This window comes from Phocoena sinus, chromosome 13, assembly GCF_008692025.1.
Source record: "Phocoena sinus isolate mPhoSin1 chromosome 13, mPhoSin1.pri, whole genome shotgun sequence".
NCBI lineage: Eukaryota > Metazoa > Chordata > Mammalia > Artiodactyla > Phocoenidae > Phocoena > Phocoena sinus.
In genome coordinates, this window is record NC_045775.1 from 2,096,339 (window position 1) to 2,114,948 (window position 18,610).

Here is an 18,610-nt window from a genome sequence, read left to right on the forward strand (position 1 = left end):
TTGCAGTGGCTTCTCTCGTTGCAGAGCACAGACTCTATGCACACGGGCTTCAGTAGTTGTGGCATGCAGGGTCAGTAGTTGTGGCTCACGGGCTCTAGAGCACAGGCTCAGTAGTTGTGGCACACAAGCTTAGTTGCTCTGCGGCATGTGGGATCTTCCCGGACCAGGGCTTGAACCCATGTCCCCTGCATTGGCAGGCAGATTCTTTTTTTTTTTTTTTTTGCGGTATGCGGGCCTCTCACTGCTGTGGCCTCTCCTGTTGCGGGGCACAGGCTCCGGACGTGCAGGTTCAGCGGCCATGGCCCACGGGCCCAGCCGCTCTACGGCATGTGGGATCCTCCCAGACCGGGGCACGAACCCGTGTCCCCTGCAACGGCAGGCGGACCCCCAACCACTGCGCCACCAGGGAAGCCCTGGCAGGCGGATTCTTAACCACTGCACCACCAGGGGAGTCCCATGCCTTGATTTTTTATCTAAAAAGTCATTACCATACCTAAGGTCATCTAGGTTTCCTCCTATGTTATCTTCTAGGAGTTTCATAGTTCTACATAGTTTACATTTAGGGAGTGTGAACAATTTTGAGTTCGTTTTTGTGAGGAGCGTAGATCCACTTTTCTGCGTGTGGACGTCCAATGGTTCCAACACCATTTGTTGAAGACACTATCTCTGCTCCCATTGTATTTCCTTTGCTCCTTTGTCAAAGCTCACTTGACTATATTATGGGGTTCTATTTTGGGGCCAATGTGATGATTTGATATATGTATACACTGTAAAATGATTACCACAATCAAGTTAATCAACACACCCATCACCTCAGTTACCTTTTTAAATGTGTGTGCGTATGAGAGATTTACTGTCTTAGCAAATCCAAGTATACCATACGGTATTGTTAACTAGAGTCACCATGCTATGCATCTGCTTCTTCTGAAGTACCCTGTAGGAGGCCTGAATAAAGTGTGGTATCACCTTCTTTAGATGGGAAATCATATATGCCAACGGCTGATAAATTTATAAAAAGATGTCCAGCCTCACCCTGCATCTTGGTCAAACCTTAGGATGGGATGCATCATAGCTGGCGGTCTCTCTGTCTTTGTAGAAGAGACGTCCTCTTGCCCTCACCCTTTGTCTTGCGTGTGTCTGTGTGGGTTCGGGGGTGAATGCCAAGGGGTGTTAGCAGGAAGAGGGAAAGCATCGTGCTCCCAAACTCAAGCTAATTCGTGACTTTGTTCACAGAGAAGTCCTGGGGGAGGCCCAGCATATTCACTGCTACTGACAATGAGCCCTGAACACAGGCCCTTTGGAGGGCGAAGCTACATGGCCTTGTGAAAAGACCCGTCACATTGTGTCACGATAACGTGGTGGCCAAGGGGCTGTAACTGAATGATCCAAGATTTCCAGAGCCTTTTAAAAAAACACCATAAAGGGTGCAGCTTCTCTGGGGTATGATGGGGAGAAGAACCAGACAACCTTTCTATCCTTTCTTGTTTTGAATCCAACTTCTTTTTACATTTCATCCTCTTGCTACCCAATAATCTCAATACAGGACTTGCCCATCAGACTTTAATAAACACACAAGAACAAAACATAAGACAAGCACTCATAACAGAAAGAGACAAACACCCCCATCTCGAAATAGGGCCCTACTGGGGGTCAGGTCTTCAACACAGGAATCTGGGGACACTAACATTCAGTTGGCCCCCGGGTTCTAAAGTGTTAGGTTGAAGCATGTCGCATACCTGAATGGGGCACCCTGTTCATCATACAGACTCCCGGTACAGAGGACACCGTGGTGTTGGAGAAGGTCCATGTTTGGCTATAGAGGACGTGGGCTGAGAGGACAGAGGGTGGGATTCAAAAGCCTCAGCTGAGCAAGGACCCTCCTGGACCCAGGGATTCTGCCAGGGGGAATCCATAGCTCAGCACACCCCTTCCCTTTAACTGCCCTCTTTGAAAACAGACCTCTAGAGATATGTGTACCCCTATGTTCATAGCAGCATTATTTACAGCAGCCAAGACATGGAAGCAATCTAAGACAGATAAAAGATTCAAGATAAACTGGCAAATACTGAAGATGGGTAAATCAGATTTCAACAGATAACAGGGGTCCCCCCAAAAAGAAAACCAAAGCAAAAAATAAAACAGAGCACTAGGCCACAATTCAAGGAAACTTTCTTGAAACAGTAGATTTGAAAATACACACAGAAAAAGCACACCACATACCTGCAAACACTGACCCAGGGTCACCAACACATACATTCTAATAAAACTGCTGACTTGAGAAAGAGGAAAAAGCCCTTTGGACATCTAAGCACAAAGAGTGCATGACGTGCAAAGAAAATAAGATGCATCAGGCTCTTCATGCATCACTTTATGCTGGAAGAAAACAGAATATTTAAGACACCCAAGGAAAAAAAACGTAGGCAAGCATTTCATATTCTGCAAAACTTCAAGTATAAAGGACACAAGCTGAATTCAACATACAGAAGCCCAGGGAGTATGGTTCCCAAGCTGACACTGACCTAAACACTGGTTATGAGCATTAAGTACATGGAAATAAGACTAAATGAGGGCAGCAGGGAGAGATTTTACTATGTAACAGTTGACGGTGTGGCTCCAGTGCTGTTTTCATTGTAATTACTGGTATATTAGGGTTAGTATCCACGTAGTACATGTTAAAGTAGAACAAGCAAGTGTGTAATTAGGAATATTCTGCTCCGTAGTCCCACAGCCTGAGAACCGGGATCTCAGTGTAGGAGACACAGCTGTAACATGGAAGAGGCTGAATGTCCTGGAATCCTGAGTTTGTTTTACAACTGTCAGCAGGAGCTCAGAAAACACTTTCTCTTTAAATGTGGGTGCGCACACGTGTGTATTTTTTAGGCCTAGAAACAACAACCAACCCTGTAGCAATGAGCACCAAGGATCTGAAATACCTCTTTTTCCCATTAAAAGAAACTACAGATCCTTAGAGAAAAAGCCAATTCTAGGTCTAGAGCAGGAAAGGTACAAGATGGGTCTAGAACACCCTGACATATCAGACTGCAAGAAGCTCTCTATGACCGTGTGCAGTCTGTGCGTGAATGTGTCTGTGTGTGGTCAGTGTGTGTCTGTGCATGCATGTGTACATATATGAATATCAAAAGAAATCAAGAGCCAACTTGAAGAGGCTCGCTCCTACAGGCCAAAGCCACTGCAATTTGGGTTCAATAAAGAGGAAAATTGCGATGGACTGAAACCCATCTAACAGGCTTAAGTACATGAGTTCATGACATATACGTATGTTTACATGTTATAAAAATATATAAATAAAACCCCCTAATTGGGCTACCTTTTTAGGATGACCGGGAGCCAATCTTAGCATTTATCCCGCCTTTTGTACGTGAATTCCACACTGAGTGCCAGCATCAGGTGAGGGGAAGTATCTTCTAAAACTGTTCCAGCCAATAAACGTAAGCAAAATGACAGCATATCAGTATTCTAGGCCCTGAGCACTGGCAGCTGCCAACAACAAAAGGATGAAAACCGCTCTGCCTTCTGATGAGAAGCACATAAACACATGTGCCCAAGGGGTGGAGCCTGACTGTGATCAAGCCTCTGATCCAGCCGCCAATTTGCAGGAAATACCGAGGACAGAGTAAAACACTGGACAGCACCTCAAGATCGTGAGAGCGACAAAACTGACAGTGGGAAACGACGGGACAAATGGCTCAGGCTCTTCAACAGATAAACTGTAAGGAGAACAGAGATTGAGGCGGAACCTGTAAATTAAAGAAACTTAAGAAATATCAAGTTTAAAAAAAAAAGAAATACCAAGTTAAAAAGAGTAGACTAGACTAAAAACTGCCACAAAGAAAAGCAAGGAAGTCGGGATTAGTTCTGCAGGGAGGGAGGGGCTGTGACTGGAGGAGCACGTGAAGAGCCTTCTGGGCATCTGGCAAAGTTCTACTTCTTGATCTGGGTAGTAGTTACAAAGGTACTCACCTTATAATAACAATAATAATTCAATAAGCTATACATTTGTATCGTTTTCTGCATGTTTTTATGACAAAAAGGTAATAAAAGGTAAAAATAATCACGTCAAACTTTTTTTTTAACTTGCATAGTGCTTTTAACAAAAATAGCCACCCCCACCCCGCCAATTTTTTTTTTTTTTTTTTTTTTTTTTTTGCGGTACGCAGGCCTCTCACTGTTGTGGCCTCTCCGGCTGCGGAGCACAGGCTCCAGACGTGCAGGCTCATGGGCCATAGCTCACGGGGCCAGCCGCTCCGCGGCACGTGGGATCCTCCCGGACCGGGGCACGAACCCACATCCCCTGCATCGGCAGGCGGACCCTCAACCACTGCGCCACCAGGGAAGCCCCACCCCGCCAATTTTAAAACATTTATTTACAATCTTGGTCTTTAGAAGTTATGACTGTTGCTACCTAACGGTCAGGCAGCCAGGGCTGCCCGTGTGCAGGCGGCCCTATCACAGTGCCCCGCCAGGTAAGACCAGCCCACCTTCCCTCTGCCAAGGCGTGGGCCCTGGCAGGACTGCCCCCAGCAAGGGAGCCATGCCTTCCTCCAATCCGCCCGTAGGCACAAGCCCACCTAAAAATCATGACTCAGTGTTGCCAACTGTTGGGTAAACGAACTCTTAGAATACTCCTAGGCTTCTTGCCTGCATTTTTAAACCGATGTTTTACTCATCCTTATTAAATCAAAGCCCTAACACTTTTGTCTAGACTGCAATAAAACTAATGAGAACAGTATCAAGCCCAATAAAGCATACTTCTAACAAAACCTCAAATAATTCTCAAATCTCAAAGGATGTTCAGTTTATGACACATCTAACCACCTTTAAGGCACATGCCACGGACCACTACCCTGCTTTTCCGATTTAGTCTGAAAGCTGTGTCTGCCCATCTACTGCAGTGGTCCAGCCTATAGTTTTATTTTTCACACCAGTAAGTAAAGGTGACAAACAGCCACTGGCTCAGGTTGTTCCAAGGATTAAAGGACCTGGTCAGTCTTCAGGTTGCTTCGCGCCTTGTCTTGCTAATCTGTCAGCTTCTTCGTTGCCTATAAATCCCGAATGGCCAGGAACATGCATCTGTTAAATAAAACGTTTCCTTTTATTTTTACTAATTTTTTACACAAGCAACACATGACTACATCCTCACTGTAAAACACGTCAACCGTTCAGAGAAGACGAGTGTGAAGGCTCCCTTCACAGCTCCTCAGCACAATGCACTTGTGCACTGGGTACACCGACAGAAATCCTGTTTTGTCTCTTCACAAATTGGATTTTACTGTTGTATTGCCTTTTTCCGACTTAACAGTGGGACCTGGCAAGCTTTCTGGACAGAGCAGATGTGTGGGTGGATCTGTATACGACATACACACACACCTGATTCTCCCTCAGTGCTGTTACAAAGGGATGCGCTCATGTGATTTCACCACTGTTTGCACTTACGTTGCTGAAAGGCAAGTTTTGGTTTTTTGTTTGTTTGCTTTTTTTTGCTACACAGCATGGCCTGTGGGATCTTAGTTCCCCGACCAGGGATCGAACTCATGCCCTTGGCAGTGAAAGGATGGAGTCCTAACCTCTGAACAACCAGGGAATTCCCTGAAAGGCATGTTTAAATATCAGGTTGCCAAACGGTCATCAGGGGTCCTGGGCTGGGAGAGGATGGTAGGGTTAAGAAAATGGTTGTCGTTTAACTTGCTCTGTATTGTTTGAAAAGGTAATTTTAATAAAAGTGACCTAGTGTAAGAAAAATATGTCCATTTTGGGAAAAAAAATGTTACTAAGGTCTAATCACACAACTATATTTTTAAGAGGATACATCATAAATTAGCCTGAACTGACACTATAGCTGCTTCCAAAGAACCCAGGAGGCTGACGATCACAAGTCACTCTAACAGTGCGAAGTATGGCGGCTGGGTGAGGATGACGCGGAGAGCCCGGAGCCCCTCAGTCTCAGCGCCGGGACCCAGCGCTCCGCACGGACGACCCGCCTGTTAGAGCAGCATTACTCAGATGATGGTCAAAAGACTCCACTGTGCTCTAATACACGCTACGACAGCAACTCCATGGACCCTGCTATTTTAACTGAAGTCATCAAATCACTCACAGAAACCATTAAACTGTCTAGCTAGTTTATTTCATTTGGTCAAAACGGCCACAAGCAGTGACCACCTAAGATAACACTCACCCACTGAATGTCCATGCCCTGGACAAGCCTGTCCAGCGCCATGAAGTCCTCTTTGTTGATCACCTCCTTCCCTGTGCTGGTCCTCCATCCACTCTTCTTCCAGCCGTGCACCCAATTAGTGATGCCTACAAGGAACACTCACAGATCAGTATTCTCAAACGTTCTGGTATTCTTTCCTCCCTAGACTCCCCTCTGACCATTGCTCCACGTGTACCTGAGGGGCTTTCTGGACTTTTCCTTTCCTTACTGGGGCCGTGCTCTGGCTCGCCCCGTCCCTTTACTCTCATGCGTGTCTGCCCTGAGGCCGTCGGGCTGAGGCACCGCCCCCTCCAGTCTCATCAGCGCCCCCCAGGCGCCCACCCCACGGGCCCTACACAGGGTACCCCCAGAGGGAGCACACATCTTCTATCTCATGGCCATGCCCTCGGAGCCTGGCAAAGCATGCCTCTGCGGCACACACCGGAGCAGCACGGGCTTCCCTGGCACCAGACACACCCAACGCCAGCCCCTTCACCGTCTGAGTCCTGCCTGATGCCGCACCTCTTCCAGGGGAAGGAAAGACCTATTTCCCTTCATATGTACTCGAAAAACCCTAGAAGAAGTCAAACGTAAACGCTTACCGTTGATAGTAAACATGCTGTCTGTGTAGAGAACCAGCTTATTGATGTTCTGAGCCTTTGCCTGTTCGATGGCTTTGCAGGCTGCCTTGAAGATACAAATCAGTGGTCATGCTGCAGAAACTGTTCAACTTTCGACACTGATGTTCAAAATTACCAAAAAGTTTAAAATCTAAATTCCTTTTCCTGTGCTAACCGTAATGATAATATTGTCTATGTGAAATAACGCTACACCTACAATTCTCCTGTTTAGACACCTATTTGAAACAAGTTTTATAATTTTTCTAGAAAACTCCTGCTCTTCAGAACTGTTACTAGCCCCAAACTAAGTTTCTTCTGGACTCTGAGTATCTTATACACACAGAGGGTAGAAAGTACATTGATGCCATTCTAGTCAATGGTAAAGAATGATAAATTTACGTTTTTAGTGGAAAAATACCTCTGATAACTTACATGAATCTCTGCTCTTTGGTTTGTTTGTCGCCCAGGAAGTCTAATTCCTACATTTCTGGTTTCAAAACAGTACAAAAGAAAATAAAATTATAAGCTAAGTCTCAAAGTGATTCCTTAAGTCTCTTAATTGATAACAGGCTTGTATACTTTTTTATTTGAAACAGGAAATCATACAAAAATCAAACCAACAATACTAACTGTTTATTGAAAAGTGCCATGGTGTGGTCTTGCAGAAGAACTCTGGACCAGAAGGCAAAAGCCAGGTTTGATTTCTGGACCTGAAATACACTAGCACGTGGTCTTGGGCAGGCACTAAACCCGCGGACACTCATGCCACCCGAGCTTGCCACGCCCTGGAGGGCTCCAGGCTAAGTGAGACGTCGAAGTGAAGGCAGAAGGACTTAGAGGCCAGGAGGTCGAGAAGCGGACCTTGCTGACCGTGCTCATGCCCAGGGCTGCTCAGGCGCCTGGACACTGGGGAGTGGCTACTTCACCGGGGTCCAACCGCTCGTTCCCACTGACTTCTGGGCTGTCAGTTACTCAAGTTCTTGCATATCTGGGGGCAGGTGTATTTGAATGATCTCATGTCATATCACCTTGACTTTGTGCCTTTTGAAAAACACGGGTCCCCTCTAAGCTCACACATCTTCAAGACTCGTAGGGGCACCGCAGGGTTCCCAGTATGGTGACCTGCCCCTCGTGCATCCTTGCCAAAGCCACCTCCCAGGGACGTGGGACTCTTCCACTACCCCTGCCAACGCTACCAAATAATAAACAGTAAGCGGATCCTGCCTCAGTCTTTCCCAAGTTTTGGAATATGCTTCGGTTAACTGTGAAGCTTAATAAAAACCAGCTTTTCTGGTTTACTTACAAAGGATGGCCTGGCCCCCAGTAAACACCGATTCCTGCTCGAGCCCTCCTCCGCCCATTACTGGAGCAGCAGCCGTCCGTGTAGACGACGACAGAGTGCCCTGTAAGCGGGAAACGTAGTGAGCTCCACCGGATCACCATTACTAAAAGCTGAAATTCCCCTAAAAACTTACTACGATTGAATTAGCATTTTAAACTGAGAGAGTATTTATGCTTTGGAAGCTTTCCATGCAGGAAAACATTACCAATGCCTTATATGGGGGCACTTGAAGCTTTTTGCTTGGAATCCACTCCTATTTCGGTTCTGCTTGCCGGGGGGAATTAAAGGTGAAGGCAATCGCCCTGTAAACCCAGACGCCGCTGCTGTTTAAATTCCCGGTTACAGAGGCCAGCGAACAAAGCTACTGCCCCTCTCTTCACGTGCGTGTGGGGGGCAGTGCGGGGAGGCCACGTTCACCCCCAGGAGCTGCCCTTGCAGACAACAGTGCCTTGATGATGACCTGCCTGCCGGAAGGTCAAGTCCTCCGACAAATGTTGGCCTAATTTTTTTTCTTGGTCCTTTTGCAACTAGTGAACTGTGGTCCTGCCTTTGCTTCTTCCCATCAAGACAGAGAGTCTGATCAACACACCAACGCGGTAAAGAGCAAAGGCAGAGAAGGAGTGACACGAGGCCACCCTCAGGCTGCTGGCGAGCAGCAGAGCGGTCGGCAGGGCGGACGAGAACTCGGGTTGCCGGGTGTCAGCGAGCAGGGCTGTGGAGCAAACAGAGGCCATGCTCCAGGAGGTACGTGTCAAAAGGAGGGCAGACTGAACAGGCAGAGGCAAAGCAGGGAGGCGGTGAGACGTCAGCGGAGCACATCCCCAACCGGAGTGGGGCTGGGGGTCCGAGAACGCGGGTGCTGGGCAGGGCTCCTCCGTTCAACTCAACGTGACGCCCAACACGACCCCTTCCTGGTCCCTGACTCCGTGTGACTGCCAGTGCCCGTCAGGCACTGTGTCCGGTGCCCTGGTGCTTCAGGCAACTGTTAGTACACTGGAAATGGCTCATCTCCCAGTCGCCCCACCAACATCTGCTTCAATTACTATCAGTAAATAATCAGATCAAGAACATTTGGTTTTGCTTTTCACATAACTGCAAAAATTGATTTATACAGTTTTCATACAGTTTGACCAAACATTTTCTACTAGTTTCCCTTGAAAAACTTAGAACCTACAAATACACTGACTTATATAAAAAATGCTATTTATTCTTATCTTCTATTCATACATGTAGAAGACAAAAAGGAGACTCATGTACCATTAAGTTACTTAATATAAACACTGGATTCCTGGAGCTAAAGGCAGAGGAGAAATTCACAATTATCTTGTTTCTCAGGATAAGGTAGGATCACTTCTGTTTTGCAAAGATTACATGTAAAAGGTTAAGATGCTGGTGCCAACCAATTATATAAAGGAGCTCTGTCCAGGGCCTTTCTTATTTGAAGAGCTGAAGTTTTTGCATTTTCTTAGTGACCAGAAATACTGTGTGTACAGGGAACACTGGTGTTTACAGAGATCAAAGAGTTTTTCATGCATAGCCTATATAACGATTTTCCTATGAATGTCCAAAATTCTAATAATTCTACACCATTAGATCAATTATAAAATAGTGACCTTAGGACTCCCCTCGTGGACCAGCGGTAAAGAATCCGCCTTCTAATGCAGGGGACGCGGGTTCGATCCCTGGTCGCGGAGCTGGAATCCCACATGCCTTGGGGCAACTGAGCCCACACCACAACTACTGAGCTCGCGCGCTTCAACTAGAGAGCCCGCGTGCCACAAACTACAGAGCCCACGCGCTCTGGAGCCTGCACACCACAACTAGAGAAGGGAAAATCTGCGTGCCACAACTAGAGAGAAGCCCACGTGCCACAACGAAGACCCAACACAACCAAATAAATAAATATGTAAAAAGAAAGGGGGGAAAAAAGAATGTTATACATCAGTTCAAATTTCCCTCATTAACAAAGTGGGAAAAGTTTTTACACATGAATATACTTATACGATTACTGTATTAAAAATTTAAAAATCCAAGAAAGACATACCCATATAAGAAAACGTGTCTTTGCTCACTGAAGGCAGCGGTTCTGCGCTCTGTTTCATGTGCTTTGCACACGGCTCTGTGGTTTCACCTTCACCTTCATCCAAGGACTCATGAAGTCGCTTGTTTGCCTTCACTTGTGATTCCTGTACATGTTTATTTTTCTGCCCTGAAAGGCAGAGTCTACTCAAAAGCCAGAAACAATGGACACAACATGAAATGACTTAGAATCCAGAACTTCACTAAGTCAGGCTTAAATACCCGCTGTATGTGGCTCTATAGAGGGAAAGACTTAAGACAGGCCACACCACCTCAGACACTGACATCCTGGGAAATTAAATTTTCCATAATAAGCTCAGTGAGGGCAATACGAAGACTAGAGCAAAGCTGCTGTTAAAAAAGAAATCTGGTTTCGATGGAGACAGAACAGATACCAAGGGTGCTGAACCCTTTAGCGCTCACAGACAGTTTGAAAATCTGAGGGGCTCTTTCCCCAGAGAAAACAAGGGTCCGAATTTCTTATCTAAGGTGAGAACAGATAATGGGACTTATTAAAAAAGGGAAACAGAAACCAAAAGGTAACGGGATTGGGTCCCTGCAGGGACAGCACTGCTGGAGAGCTTCCCTCCAGTGGCCCAGGCTGGGTGTACCTGAGGGTAATCCCCAAGGGATTCTCACACCCACTCAGGTTGTGTCTCACTCACTCTTTCATACAATTATGGCAGCTGACGCAGAAGATGAATTAGACCAGGATTCAAAAAACTAGTTTCAATTTGAACTTTACCTTTTATCAGTTGTGAACTCGGTCAACTGACTTAACCCCCCTCAGCTGCTATAAAATGGGGCCCAGCACTAGGTGATCTGAAACAGCTTTTCCTACACTACCCTTTTATAGAGTGGAACTAGAAACACACAAGGAGCTACTCATTTTATGTCCAAAATAACCACCTCAACACTGCACAGTGCACTTTTTGCTCTAAACCCCTAAACCAGGGGTGGAGAGATGGCGCTCCAGCATTTACCGAGCACCGACTAGACAGGCATAAGCTGGAACTTCTACTGAGCCTGGCATAGCTTCTCAGCCCACACCTCTCCGAAGAATGCTAAGGTGAGCCAGGCAGAGCTCGAGGGGAGCGCCACCATGTCCAGAGCAATGCTGACATGTCCGCTCTGCTGTACTGGTGTTACCTCACACTGACCTTGAAAATACTCCTGCAGGTGCTCTGCAGAAGTACCCCCAGAGGTACAGGCTGAAGTGCAATTCTGCAGAATTTTAACATTGATATAAACAATCGGTTTTATTTACTGTAACTGAGAAAGTTAAATTGAAGTGAAAGTTGTTGAAAAACAGATATGACTCTGAAGGAGAAGGATACTATGGTTGTCAGATAATTTTTCCTTCACAAAATTGTGGTTTTTCTTTAAGTAAATTAACCTAAAATCAACTTACATAAACCACAATAACTAGCAAGTAGCTCAGTAATCCCCAAATAAGGATACATGTAATATTAAGAGAAAAACTGGGAAAGAGGCTAACAGGTTTGCTCTGGTACGGCTCTCAAACGTTCACGATGTTAATCCCATTTATATACATTATGTAAGTCACTAACTGGAGGTCTCTGTAAAGTTTTAAGAAAAGCAGATTCACAGATATAAAAAACTATCTTGCCTTAAGACTTGGAGAACTTAATAAACAGAAACATACTGATACTGGAAGAACTGAGATATGAATAAATTACTAATTGGTTAAAACGAAAAACCCGTGAAAAGAAGTATTAAGAACCCAACCAACACAAGAGTCATACTTGCACACTAGCTTTCTATCCCAAGCCGATTTCTCACCTGGGTAGAAAACGGAACTGTCACATCACACCCCCTTTAAAAGCTGCTGGGAAACGGAGGGTGAAGCAGCTGCACAGGGAGTGAGTGTCTCGTCTGCCTCGGAAACTTGCCTTTCAAGGAAGATTCCTAGTGTGATCTGCCTCTCCCCGAATCCTGCTTTGTCCAGAAGTGTCATGACACCCCAGAGGAGCACCTGTTCAATGCTCGAGCATCTCAGTGGGCTCGAGAGACTGTTCAGAAGAAGCTGATTTAAAATATCCTCCTCTCGGGCTTCCCTGGTGGCGCAGTGGTTGCGGGTCCGCCTGCCGTTGCAGGGGACACGGGTTCGTGCCCCGGTCCGGGAAGATCCCAAATGCCGCGGAGCGGCTGGGCCCGTGAGCCATGGCCGCTGAGCCTGCGCATCCGGAGCCTGTGCTCCGCAGCGGGAGAGGCCGCAACAGTGAGAGGCCCACATACCGCATTAAAAAAAATCCTCCTCTCAGTCTTTATCCACTGTAGTAAAAAATGTCTGTGAGTAAAGTTAATGAAAAACACTTCTTCAAGGTAGGCTACATTTTAAACCTTTGTGCTCTAAGGCAGCCACCATCAGTCTTGCCTACCTGATGTCCCTTATACTGGGCCCTAAACTTCAATTAAGTCTACTTCCAGTAACATGTGAAACTGGAGGAGATTCTGATTGTGTGACTCTATCCTAGGTAAAAATGAAACACCATACAGGTGCATGCTGTGAAAAGAACTACACTCACTAGAGCCCATTCAGTCCAATAACAGGAATAAGTATTTTTAAAAGCTGGAACTAAGTACAGCAAGGACACTGAACGAAACAGGAGATCTGCGTCCTGGCTTGTCTCCAATACTTCACCAACAGGAGTCACTACACTGAACTGTTTTCAGCCTGTTTCCTAATCTGTAAAATGGAAAAATGGAGACCATCATACTCTTCTCTATCTGCTTAGAGAGCAGCTACATAGATCAAGTGACACTCGGGATATGAAAGGCTTTGAATAGGTTAAAACGTTACAATGATGTGAGTCGTGACTACCTTCTGAACCATCAGGGTTTGCGGAGCTTCTGACAAAGGCCCAGGCTTCCTCTTCTGTGGCAAACTTCTTAAACCTGGCTGCAGGAAACCGGTCCACCTGGGCTCTGCATTCATCCCTGAAACAAAGTGCAGTGTTAAGCTCCTCCCTCCCTGTCACCCTATTTTTTCACGGATCCTTGTCTTAGGTTGGGAACAGTGTGACAAGGGCTGGGGCTGTCAGCTCCTTAGGGGCAAAGGGTCACACCTTACAGTTTGTAGTCTTATCTTGCACGTCCAACCCTTCACCCTGTGTCATGCTATAGGTGCCAGCCAGACAATACACCTGCACCATAAGGCTTTCCTCAAAGCATACTAGAATTTGGGGGTCTTCAATCATTTCATTACAACAGAAGGGCCAGCTTCTGAGATGCTTCTTCCTCAGTAGCCTAGCTGCACAGGGAAACACTATGCACTCACGTACACACACAAAGACTGATAATAAACCTTGATATCATACAGTGGGAAGAGTCCTGGTTATGGAGTCGTAACACCTGGGTTCAAGTCCTACATCTGTCACTTACTGGCCCCAAGAATTTCTTGACCACGGTAACTACACCCAAAAATGAGAATAATCCCACCTACCTCAAAGGGCTGTTATAGGGATACAAACATTAGTTTACAAGAATTTCTCTTTTTAGGACTTCCCTGGTGGTGCAGTGGTTAAGAATCCGCCTGCCAATGCAGGGGACACAGGTTCAAGCCCTGGTCCAGCCCTGGTCCGAGAAGATCCCACATGCCACGGAGCAACTAAGCCTGCGAGCCACAACTACTGAGCCTGCGAGCCACAACTACTGAGCCCGTGCACCTAGAGCCCATGCTCCGCAACGAGAAGCCACCGCAATGAGAAGCCCGCGCACAGCAACGAAGGCCCAAAGCAGCCAAAATAAATAAATTTTTAAAAACTTCCCTTTTTAAAAACACCCGTAAGATTAGATTAGGCATTGAGTTCCACCACGTGTAACCCTGTGGAAACTCTTTCATCATAACAGATGGGACAAAGGATTAAGTAGAGGCCTCTGGCCACCCCAGACTGTAAGTGGCGTTTCCGACACTCCCAGCAAAAACGAAGCGGAGTCGAGGCCCCCCATGTCGCGGCCCCCGCGCGCCGACTCCAGGCCGAGGGCCGTGCGCTCCGGGGGTGGCAGCCGCCTCCCCGCCGCGGAGCCGCCCACCGCCGCTCTAAACCCGCTCCCGGGGAGGCGCGGCTCCCTCACCAGGTCAGGAAGACCCCGGTCTTGCGGCCCCTCCTCACGGCATAAAACATGGCGAGCCCGCGGGAGCTGCGGCCACCGCAACGCAAGGCAGCCAAAGCCACTCTGTGCGCCAGGCCCAGAAGCCTGGTCATCGCTCACTGCCGTTCACCGGCATCCACGCCTCATCCCGGCCACAAGCCTTCATCACACATGCTGGACTTCCGGCGGCGGCGCAGGGAGATGACGCAACTAGGGGCGGGATCTGGGGCGGGGCCCAGACTCGCGCTTTTCTGACTCGTCAATTTCCTGGAAGTCAGTGAGACTGTGGGGTCTGGGCCGAGGTCACGGGGGCGGGGCCTAAGGAGGGGCAGAGGCGGGGATAGGGGCGCCTGGGCGGGGCCCATGGTGGGCGGGGTCTGGGCGGTGGGGGCGGGACCGGTCGGGCTGGGTGGGAAAGCGGTCCTGCTCTCGCCCAGTACCCGCCGCCTCCAGCAGCTCGGGCGGCTCCCCGCGCTTGGTGGGCGCTGCAGGCTCTGTGCGGTGGGCATCTGGCTCCCGGCCACGGGCCCCTACGTCGGCCTCCCGTAGTTCTGGGGCGCTCCCGCGGTGCGGGGTGCACTCAGGACTGGCCAAGCACTCGGATGGGCTGGCTTACTGGCTCACTGTTGTCGTGGCCGGAAAGACATTGGGGTTCATAAAGGGAAAAGAGGGTGGGTGCCGCTGAGGGAGAGGGTGAAGGGGGTGTGAGCGCTGCATACCGCCGCCGCCTCGGTGCTCCGCTCAAGGGGGTGGCCCTTTTCCCCACCCCACCCAGGCCGGTGTGTAACCAGTAGGATGTCCAATACTTAACGCACTACGACCCAAGGGGAAAATTTAGTTAGAAAGGCAATGTCTTAGAATTCTGCCCAGTATTTCACATTTTGCTCTTTAAGCAAACCGACTTCCAAGTCCTCTCCATTGACAAGTCTTGCTTTTCAAATTAACTTTACTTAATTTTCTTGAAGTCTTCAGTTCCACAAACGTTATCAAACACGCACTGTGTGCTACCCAAGCCCCGGGGGATGCAGAATTGACTAAGGCAGTCTGAGCACCAAGGAATCCCGTGATAACAGACAGAGGACGTCAGCAAAGAGTGTGCCAGGCAGGGGAGAGTGAACACCCTTGCCTGGAGGGCCAGGGAACACAAGAGTGCCTGAGTAAGGCTTTGAAGGATAAAAGGAGAGTTCATTCAGGTGAGTTAGGCAGAGAGAAGGAAGTAGGATATTCCAGGAAGAAGGAACAGCAAAGGTGTGGTCAGTGTGTTCTTGCCTGTGAACTCAAGGAACATCCATTTTAAAGATTTCAACTTTCCTTATTTACATTTAAATTGGCTCTAGTCCATTCCTCAAGCCTATCTTTATTGCACTTCAAGGTAGCTTCTTTCAAAAAAGGTGTCCTTAAAAATCAATTAATGACAGATCATGTCATCTCTTCTGTAGATATATGATGAAAGCTAGGGATGGCCCAGTGACTGCTCTCAGGATGACCGCAGCCCCTCTTTTCACGGTCATTCATTCCCCCTCTGCCCAGGGCCTCTGGAGCTCCTGTAGCCTCTGGATGAGCACAGGCCAAGACTTGGAAATTTTCTTTCTGGACCTACTTTTCTTTAGAAGCATCTCTAGCTCATGTTCTCCTGGTGACACAGGTTAAGTTACGGACACAGATGGCACCTGGAAGCACTGATTTCTGATTAGGAAGCTGAAGTGGAAGTAAGTCAGGGTAGTGGGCCAAAAGCAAACGTCTTCACTTCAAAGCTCTGAAAGAACTGGGATCCTCAGCCAGATATGAAACAACTTGTGTAGGGTATAGACACAGCTGTCAACTGCAGTATTCTCTGGGGGAGGAGAGAGGCTGGGTCCACGGAAAAGTGCTGCCTGACCCTATCCCCCTGACCTTGGGGTCAGACCTACTTAGGACTTGCTTTTTCATGTAAATTAGCTGGCTGTGGTCCTTTATTGAATTTTTATTTTATTTTTGTGGCCCCACTGCACAGCATGCAGGATCTTAGTTCCCCGACCAGGAATTGAACCCGTGCCCCCTGCAGGAGCCACACAGAGTCTTTTTTTTTTTTTTTTTTCCACACAGAGTCTTAACCACTGGACCACCAGGGAAGTCCCTGTGGTCCCTTATCACAGAATACTCACAGTCCCTACAAAGTTGTAGTTTGGAATTATCTGAGTATGTTCAGACAATCATCCATGCGGCTTTCTACAATTACAAAACTGTTTCTTCTGGCATTTCATTGACTGATTACTCATCTGAAAATGTTTTCTATCTTTATCTCTGGCTCGCAGTGTGTGATCTTACTTACCCTGGGCAAAAACTGGCCCATTCTCCATATGGTACTGAGCTCTGGACCAGAGTCAGAAGATACCTACCATGGGATATGTGCCTTCAGTCAAATCCTTAGCCCTTGGAGACTTAATTCCATCAACTGAAAAATGGGAATGATGGGAATGAAAATTCCCACTGCAAAAGGGTTTTCTTTTAATTGAGATATTAGGTGAAATAATAAATTTTGCAAAGTGGATAATTTACTGCCTGGCATATAACATACTCATATAGAAGTAGCTATTGTCATTTTCCACTGTAATCTGTACATGAAGGGTAACGGAACCATCTACTGTTTCTCAGGGCCCACGGAAAAACTCCATAGGCATTTACTGAGTGCCAACAATACACCAGGCGCTCTTCTAGACCTGGCCACATGTGGCTCCTGAGCATGTGAAAGGGGACTAATCCAAATTCCACTGGATTTTGAGGACTGTGAAAAATAAAAAGAAGGTAAAAGTCATTAATTTTTCATATTGATTCATAGTGATTGCATGTTGAGCTGATAATATTTTGACTATCTTGGGTTAGACAAATATATTTAAAATTATGTTTTGTTTCATTTTACTTTTTATTTTTTTTTGTTTTACTTTTTAAATGCGACAGCTAGAAAAGTTTAAATTGCTCTTGAGACTTGAGTTCGTGAAGGGCACTGTTGTAGACACGGGTGAGATGACATGGAGCTTCTGCTCTAGGGAGGGGAATGAATTACTAGACACATGAGACAGGTACTTGACCATTGTTGTAAGGGATAAAAAGAAATAACCTGGGCAATAGGAAAGAGGAGTATGCGGGTAAGAGATGTGGAAGAAAGTGCGTTATAATAGTAGTGGGGTTTTGTCTACCAGTCGTCACAGGACGTGGTGTCGTTTTTGCTTTGTTGACATCAGTCGTAATGTGGTAGGGAGCCCTCTTCCTTAAGTGGTCAATCAGGAACAAGCTTTTAAAAGGTATCAATTCTCGATGTAATCAGAAGGGACTTAAGAAGTTGTGACACACTTTTGCAAAGTAGTTGCACCAATTTTTACTTTCAGCAGGAAATTCTCAGAGAGCCTGCAGAACCCTACTCTCCCCATAACTGAGTTTTTCAGACTTTTAATTTATGAAAGTGGGTGTCAACGGTGTCTCACTGTGGTCTTCACGTACATTTCTCTGATCACCAGTGACAATGGACATTTCATCAAAAGCGTTTCCCCACCTGGGTTCTTTTTGTGACATGCCTGCTCAGTAAATCCCAGCTGCTGCTGCCGCTGCTGACCAGGGACCACACTTTTTAAAAAAATTTAATTTAATTTATTTATTTTTGGCTGCGTTGGGTCTTCCTTGCTGCGTGTGGCCTTTCTCTAGTTGCGGCGAGCAGGGGCTACTCTGTTGCAGTGCTCGGGCTTCTCACTGCAGTGCCTTCTCTTGTTGCAGAGCACGGGCTCTAGATGCGTGGGCTTCATTAGTTGCGGCACGCCGGCTCAGTAGTTGTGGTGCACAGGCTTAGTTGCTCCGTGGCATGTGGGATCTTCCCAGACCAGGGCTCAAACCCGTGTCCCCTGCATTGGCAGGTGGATTCTTAACCACTGTGCCACCAGGGAAGCCCCAGGGACCACACTTTGAGAACCACTGCCCATAAAAAAGGTTCCCCTGTATGTTTCACTAAGAGTTTTAAAGTTTTGTTTTTGACCTTTATGTCCTTGACATTACCTCTGAAAGTTAAACATTTTTATACGTTGTTATCTCAGCACACTTGGAGTTTCCTGGGTGATAGGGACGTCTTTTGTTCTAAGCAGATAACTCTTGGTGGGTTCTTTGATGGCTTCAAGTCACCAGAAAGACCAAGCCGTGGTCAGAGGGTTGGAACTTTCAACTTCATCCTCTGTCCTCTGGGGAGGGGAGGGGGCTGGAGACTGAGGTAATAAT

At 47.1% G+C, this 18,610-nt stretch overlaps 1 protein-coding gene across 3 annotated transcripts; it reads right to left on the reverse strand.

The window, feature by feature from the left end:
- Positions 1-553: 553 nt before the first annotated feature.
- On the reverse strand, positions 554-14,566 carry RNASEH1 (ribonuclease H1). 3 transcript variants are annotated; one of them, XR_004352909.1, is made up of 8 exons: positions 14,354-14,545; positions 13,101-13,216; positions 10,221-10,385; positions 8,138-8,237; positions 7,267-7,321; positions 6,817-6,897; positions 6,197-6,321; positions 554-5,091 (listed from the first exon to the last, which is right to left on the reverse strand). XR_004352909.1 is itself a non-coding variant. In XM_032653181.1 (8 exons), the coding sequence occupies exons 1-8, from the start codon at positions 14,482-14,484 to the stop codon at positions 5,005-5,007; spliced, it is 864 nt and encodes a 287-aa protein (XP_032509072.1). In that variant the 5' UTR covers positions 14,485-14,566; the 3' UTR covers positions 555-5,004. The 3 variants fall into 3 exon arrangements, 2 of the variants coding, with proteins under 2 accessions (XP_032509073.1, XP_032509072.1); XM_032653181.1 differs by having other exon boundaries at positions 555-5,091; positions 6,817-6,901; positions 14,354-14,566; XM_032653182.1 differs by lacking the exon at positions 14,354-14,545 and having other exon boundaries at positions 6,817-6,901; positions 10,221-10,399; positions 13,101-13,877.
- Between the last annotated feature and the right edge of the window lie 4,044 nt (positions 14,567-18,610).